This window comes from Solanum tuberosum, unplaced genomic scaffold (genome assembly GCF_000226075.1).
Source record: "Solanum tuberosum cultivar DM 1-3 516 R44 unplaced genomic scaffold, SolTub_3.0 scf00092, whole genome shotgun sequence".
In the NCBI taxonomy this organism is placed as follows: Eukaryota; Viridiplantae; Streptophyta; class Magnoliopsida; order Solanales; family Solanaceae; genus Solanum; species Solanum tuberosum.
The window spans coordinates 1,398,484-1,406,264 of record NW_006239019.1 but is presented as its reverse complement, the minus strand read 5'-3'; the positions used below and the strand labels follow the sequence as shown (position 1 = coordinate 1,406,264).

Sequence of the window (7,781 nt, the reverse complement as noted above, 5' to 3'; positions counted from 1 at the left end):
AGCTATACATATTTCCTATATCGTTATATTTTTCTTTCTAAAAATTGTTTATTTAAGCAAATCAAGAGGAAATTATTATTTTCTTTCAATATTACCCTTATCACTAACTATATAAAATTATAAACTAATAGTAATCAAACTTAGATTTGTTATTCCTGCAGATCTTAGTATGAACAAAAACAAGAACAAGGTTATGAAAGTTCCGTATATTTCAATTAATTCAACAGAATATAAGCAACATATACTAGGTAGCTCTATCCACCAATGCTTGAACAGAAAGAAAGAAATCAGCTAGTGTTTTGTCTCTATATAACCCATCAAAACACTTGATACTGTAAAAATTATTCAGAGTCGGCGTATACTGAACAATGAGCATAGACATGGCCAAACAGTACTGAATTCGAACAGTATCAGGAAGTACCGTTTATGGAACCTCAATCTCTACGGGCTAATTAGCTAAATGCAATTGACACATACAATATTCCCTGAAAGAGTTGGGAATACTCTCATGTGAAAAAGCTATCGACATTTTGGATCCATCAGAAAGGTTTACTCTGTAAACAACTAATCTATTCATGGTTGAGGTTTAGATTCTCACAAACCCAGTTTCTCATTTTGTTCAATCTTTCTTCCTTTTTGTACATGTACTTCTTCCCCAATCAAAAAGATCCATAGGCAACAATTAGAAAGACTGGAACTGCAGTGATACGTAATTGATCTGAATTGACCAGTGCAACATCAAAGGGATGCACAGCTAAAGGAAACGGGAAACAAATATCGCTTATGGACAGTTAGTTACATAAGATCCATAAACAATGTTTTCTCATTTTTCATTGATATAACATACAAAGTAAGATCAACACCAGACAGTCTAGCTGAGTTTTGCTCTGTCAAACTATGTCACCTCATAATAGTGTCGGAGTCTTTCTAAGCACTAAATCTTTTGAGAAGAAGAGATTGTAAAATATAGTTTCTCTTCGGGATCACCCTTGGGCATTGAAACAAACAGGGGTGGAGCTATCAAACACATCTCAACCAAAAGGAGGAAAAAAGGAAGCTGAAAATGCTAATAACAAAGTTAGCACAAAGATTTTAAGACATAACTGTTCAGATAGAATTAAATACCTCGTTTCCATAACATACCTCCTTAACAATCAAGAGATGCCTTTTGGGCTCATATTTTGTGTTTATTTGCATTACCATAAATAATCAAGGATAGTCTGTCATCTAAAAACCAATGCAATAACAAGATTGCTAATTGCCAAAAGAAAACACTGTGACATCCAAACTGACGATAAAAAAATATAAATGAATCAAATGCAAAACAGCAAACAAAAAGGAGAAAAGGAGTTAATTTCAGTGCTCGCAATGAACAACAGATGTTGTTTAAACAGAGATGGTGCACTGGATTAGGACATTGGAGTCATATATACCTCTTACTGCTATGACATCGTTCAAATGCCTTGAAGTTTTGTTTCAGTTATCTCAGGCAACACAAGCGCAAGAACAATCATATACTTGAAAAAGGAATACATGAGTCTCTCGACTCTCGTGAAGGTTGGCATATTTCGCTCTGTACTAATATGATCAACTGGATTAAACCTTGCTTGAGCTTGTGTCATTTTATGAAAAAGATACATCATTTTGCAAACACTTAGCTGACATGTTTTCAAGGTAATACATGTACGATAATTGAAACAAATATGGGTGAAACTGTAAACACACATCTTAACCAATAAAAAAAGGAAGCTCATAATGGTAGAGACAATCTAATAAGGGGGAAAAGAGTTAAAGACATAACTGTAGGGATAGAATAAAATGCCTCGTTCCATAGCATATCTTAATACTCTATCTATTTTGGTGTCTAAATGAGAAGAAATTTTATACCTTTTGGGCTCATGTTTTGTATTAATGAGCACTACCATAACTTATCAAGGGAGAATCTGTCACCTAATGACCAATGCCATAAAAAGATAGCAAATTGCCAAAAGAAAACACTGTGAAATCAAAGTGATGATACGGACACATAAATGAATTGAATACAAAATAGCAAACAAAAGGGGGAAAAAGTTAACTTCAATGCTCACAATAAATCACGATTGTTGTTTGAACAGGATGGTGCAAAGGATTAGGGCATTGGACTCATATTTTACATATTACGTTAGATTTTTGTTCAAATGCCTTATTTTTTTATTTCAGTTACATCAGTCAACACAAGCAATAACAATCATACTTGAAAAACGGATATATACGAGTCACTCATGGTGAAGGTTGGCATACTCCAGTCAGTACTAATGATCAACTGAAAAATAAACCTTTCTTGAGCTCGATTCATATTGTGATAAAGATACATCCTTGATCGAACACTTAGCTTGTTTAGAAATTATACCAATATAGAATAAGCAATAATAAACTTGCCTCAGCTGACTTACACCTCTACACGAATGTTATGTATAAACTTCTGCTCAATGTTAAATTCCATTCTAAACCATGTACAATTATTATACATGTACACACACATACACACAAATAGACTAACTTCAAAACTTTCTCAAATAATCTGTTTTATTGAAGGAAATAACCAGACAAGAAGAACACAAATCCCAAAAGCAATCCACCATATATAAGCAGTGCCTTTTGGCCAGAGGTAAGAGTATTACCACCTAACCCATACTGCTGATTCTGAGCAAACCCAGCAATCTCCACGCTCTTGCTATCAAAGAAACTCTTCGCAGCACCGCAAGTCGCACACCTCCAATCCTCCGGCAGCTTATCAAACGGCAACCCAGGAGGAATAGGATAAGAGGGGTCTCCAGTAGCTTCATTATACTTGTACCCACAAGACCTACACTCATAAATCCCAGTATTCAGCACCGCAAACTTCTCCTCAAGCCTCCTATTGTCAAATTTCTCCTCTTCCTGCTCCTGCTCGGATTCCGAAGTGGGTGTCTCGGTAATCGGTTGTTCTGAGATGGGTTTGTCTTCTTGGGAGACATCAATGGATTTGGGTTGTAGATTGAATTGGGGTTTTGGGTATCTGTAAAAAGATGAAACTGAGTGGGATTTGAGGTGAAATGGTGGGAATGTGAGATGGGTTTTGGGTTTTGGAGTGGATGGTTGTGTGAGTGAAGGTGATGAAGAGAGGTTGAATATGAAGGAAGCTCTTGTGGTTGCTGAAGCCATTCAAGAAGGATTCTTTTTCTTCTTCTTCTTCTTACTGTTGCTTTGGATGAAAATGGTCAGTGGTGTTTGAACTTTGAGTTCTTGGAGGGGTTTTGGTGTGTGGGGGACATGTGGATATAGAGAAACCAACCAAAAGGGATCCATCAAAAAGTATATGCCCTTTCAAATTTGGGGGAATTGGATAAGGTATAAATAAACTCATTCTAAAGCTTATTTTTCTTTTGTGATTTTTTCCTTTTTGATAAAAAGAAATATATTAGGAGAATTAAAACTCTCTACCAAGAATTTTTTTTATACTCTCGATTCGGATGGTTAGCTTTGATTAAGGATGGAGCAGTCTCATCCATTGCCCTACATTTTTTAAAGGTGATACATAGAGCTGTCAATATGGGCTGGCCCACCCCATCCGGGCCAACCCATATAAGCTTTGAAATTTGACGGGCTAACCCATTTTTTGTGTGGACCAGAAAATGGCCGACTCAGCTCACAGGTACGTGGGCTACAGGCTTTTTCGAGTCAGCTCTCTTTTCTTAAAAGTATATTTTTTTATAATTTTTTAAATTAAATTATAATTTAAAAATATTATTATAAATATCGACAAGACATGGTGTTAGTGTTATTATTTGTAAATCAAATACACAAATAAAATTATCTTTATAATATTTATTAAGTTTGATTTCAAGTAAAAGCATAAATAGCTAAATAGAAATATTAACCTAATTGTTTTCCAATTATCGTAATAAAACACAAAAACTATGACAATATTCCATAGACTATGGCCTATGTAGTGATTCCCTAAAAATTTAAGGGGATTTTTATTTTATATACTACATATTTTATAAACATAATTTGATTTAAATTGTAATATTTTAAACTTTAAAAAAAAATTGAGTTTAGGCTCTTGTTATTTTTAATACTCCATTTAAATTTATTTTTAATTAATTTTTATTTGACCCACGGGCCAGGCCTATCCATATTTCTCAAGCCCCACAAATCAACAAGCTAATTCAGGCCGAGCTAAAAAACCATTTTTCTTAAATGGGCTCGAGAATGCGTAGCACATCCCTATCAAATTACGGGTTAAGTCAGACCGGACCAACGGGCCAACCCATATTGACGGCTCTTGTGATACATGTACTTTTGAGCCCTTTTTATTATAATTCTTTTTTTATTAATTTAATAAATTATTAATAGTTCAATTATTGATATATGATGTTAAATTTGTATTGTTATTTCATATTTGTGAATGACATAATTATAAATGTAGTTTTATATTACATACTTTCTATATAAAGAGATCAAAAGCATAGCTTTCAGTGAGTTAAAAATTAAATATATTTAGTCAAATATTATAAGAATTAAAATTATAATTAATCATTAATTGGCAAACTAAAAGTTAAATTATTTCAAAGTATATGTAGTATTTGGCGGTTTGACTTGAAATGATAATAATGTGAAGATTTTTCAATGATACAAGTGAGGGTCGTAAAAACACCGAAGGTTATTTTTGTAATTTCGGTTGAATCGAGTTGTCTACTTAATGAGAGTTTGCGTGTTATTGCCGTCAAAATATGAGTTGTTCCATCCGTTACATTCTAGGTTTCTTCGTTTTTCCTCTCTCGTGTTCTCCGCTGCCCCTCTTTCTTTCTATCGTTCTTAAGGGCTTGATCTTTAGATTTCTCTCTAACATTTGGTATAATTCTTTGTTGATTCATCTTTATTTACTTTTCACCATCAATCTCATCGCATCTAGCTTGAAGTTTCATTATAAATCTAGCTTGTGGTTTCATTATAAATCTAGCTTGCGGTTTCATTATAATTTTGTTCTCAGATCTGTTACTTATGTAGTTTTGATGTGTTTTTTCTCTTCTCTTCTTTTCTTGAACTCTTTACAGTTATAAGTGTTCAATGATATTCTTTGATGATATAAGTGTGGTTCGTAAGGAAAATTAAGGTTATATCTATAATTTCAACTGGATCTAGCTATCTTATGCTACATTTGGAGAGTTTCAGTGTCATCGTCATCAAAATATTAGTTGTCCTTAGTTGTTATAGTCGATGTTTATTTGCTTCTCTTCTCTCGTGTTCTTCTCTCTATCTTTTTTTAGGGTTTGATTTTTAGATTTCTCTCTAACATTTAGTTTAGTTTTTTTTGCAGATTCATCTTTATTTCTTTGTGATCTTTAATTTCATATTTTTTAGACTAAGCTTTCACAATAATTTTATTTTTGCATTTGTTAGTTATGTAGTTTGGTGAGTTTTCCTAAACTCTTTTTTTCTTGCAGTATTTATCGTTATAAGTGTTCAATTGTGTTCTTTAACGATATAAGTGTGGATCGTAAAGACGATGAAGGTTATATTAGTAATTTCAACTGACTTAAGTTATCTTATATTACTTTCATAGAATTTAGGCATCATTATCATCAAAATATCAATTGTCCTCACCTGTTACATTTTATGTTTCTTTGTTTCTCATTTCTTGTGCTCTCTTTCTCTTTATTGTTCTTTTGGAATTGATCTGTAAATTTCTCTCTTATATTTGACTTAATTCTTTGCAGATTTATCTTTATTTCTTTGTCATTGTCAATTTATCCCTTCTAACTTAATGTTTCATAATAATTTTGCTTTCGCGTCTGTTACCTGTTTATTCTTGATGAGTTTCTCTTCTTTTTTTATTTTCTAAAAACGACGAGAGTTATATATGTAATTTCAATTTAGTCTAACTGTCATATGTAACTTCTGGAGAGTTTACATATCATCGTCATTAAAATATTAATTAGTTCTCCCCATCCGTTATATTATATGTTTCTTTGGTTCTCTTCTCTCGTGTTCTCCTACTCTTTTTCTTTATCGTTATTAGGATTTGATCTGTAGATTTCTCTCTAACATTTGGTTTAATTTTTTGCAGATTCATCTTTATTTCTTTGTCGTCATCAATTTCATCGCTTCTAGCTTGAGATTTCACAATAATTTTATTTTCACATATGCTATTTGCATATTTTTGGTGAGTTTTCCTTTTCTCTTACACTATCTTATAATTATGAGTGTTCAATGAATGTTATATAATTTTCCTGTTTACTTGATTTTTTCTTTATCATATACATGCATCTTAATATTTATTAAAAATGATGAATTTGCAATTGAATTTTTTTTCTTCTTTCCAAAATTATCTTTTGTAATATAAAAAATATATAAATAACATGAGAGAAAATGAGATACAAGATATCTCTTTTGTGATAAATATCAAGGGTGATGTTTTTATTGGATACGTCAGCAATTTTTATAATAAAATCAATTTAAAGAAATTTTTGAACCCCTTCTCCTTAATTTTATTCTCTATAATCTCTCTAAAAATTGTGTTATATTGCTTTTTGATAAACAAGTTTGTTATGATTTTTTTTTTATGATATGCTATAAGAATTTTTGAATAATTAATTGATAGTTAATTGATGATTTGAATTTGAGAGCACTCTATTATAGGTAGAAAGCTACCTGACTTGGGTCATGGAAGGACTGACAAATTGCACTGCTAGTTTTCGAATACGGACTGGAATTAGCTGTTGTTTGTGACTTGTGAAAAAAATTGTATTTAATTTTACATTAGTGGATATTTTGATAAGTAAAAATATTAGATATTAGCAAATAAATACATTTAAAAAGAATAAGAGAAAGAACTCAAGTAAGCTTTAATAATATATCTCTCTCATAAAAAAAAATCAATTTTACATCCTTACTACAGAAGTAGTATTATTGAAGTCGATGATCCATATTACAATATTAACGAATAAAGTTAGCATATATGTTAAAAGAAATCTACCACAAATTGTTAGAAATGTGAGTATTGATTCAACTTAATATGACCTTTTTTTTTTTACTATTTTAGTCTATATTCTCGATGTACATTTGTTGACCATTAAATCGTATTATATTATAAGCTTTAGACAAATATTATATTTTTTTTTGTTTTTCACCCAGTGTGTTCGATATCTACATTGGAGTTCGAGATGCAAAGTCCCACATTAATGGATAAGAATGCTTTCTAACAAAGGTAACTTCATATCTGAGGAATAAACGCTCCGCCATAACCCTCGTAGTAAGTGCTATACTTTTCAATTTGTTCTCCTCCAAAACCTACTTTAAAGGTAGCATGCACCCTGCTCTATTAATTTGAATAATTGAGTTTTTTTAACCATGTTGGACATAGGCTTCTAAATTTGTGTTCGACACGTGCATACACCTAACACCATCTAATCTTTCAATATACGCAGTTCAGTTTAACATTTACAATTATCCTATTTATCATTTTACCATGTTATTATTGTACAATTTTACTTCTTATTTTATATAAAATTTTACTTGTTATTAGTTTATAAGGTTTTTTTTTTTAAAAAAAGAACGAACCGACCATCTATCACAAAATAACATTATAAAAATAGTAATAAGATTTTCGTATATCCCACTTAGTTACTCATGTTTGAGATATGCCTTATAATATTATTTTTGTTTCTTTTAAGATCACAATATCGTCCAATTATTTTTATTTTTCTCAAAATATATTCCTCTCTTTTAATGGGATGCCATGTCACATTATTTTACTT

General features: G+C 31.3%; 1 protein-coding gene across 1 annotated transcript; it reads right to left on the bottom strand.

Moving 5' to 3' along the window:
- Positions 1 to 2,355: 2,355 nt before the first annotated feature.
- On the bottom strand, positions 2,356 to 3,337 carry LOC102601146 (rubredoxin). Its single transcript, XM_006347741.2, has one exon. The coding sequence runs from the start codon at positions 3,181 to 3,183 to the stop codon at positions 2,566 to 2,568; it is 618 nt and encodes a 205-aa protein (XP_006347803.1). The 5' UTR covers positions 3,184 to 3,337; the 3' UTR covers positions 2,356 to 2,565.
- Positions 3,338 to 7,781: the final 4,444 nt, after the last annotated feature.

Excerpts from the sequence above, each read along its gene's own strand:
- LOC102601146 (XM_006347741.2), bottom strand. The coding sequence starts at position 3,183 with ATGGCTTCAGCAACCACAAGAGCTTCCTTCATATTCAACCTCTCTTCA.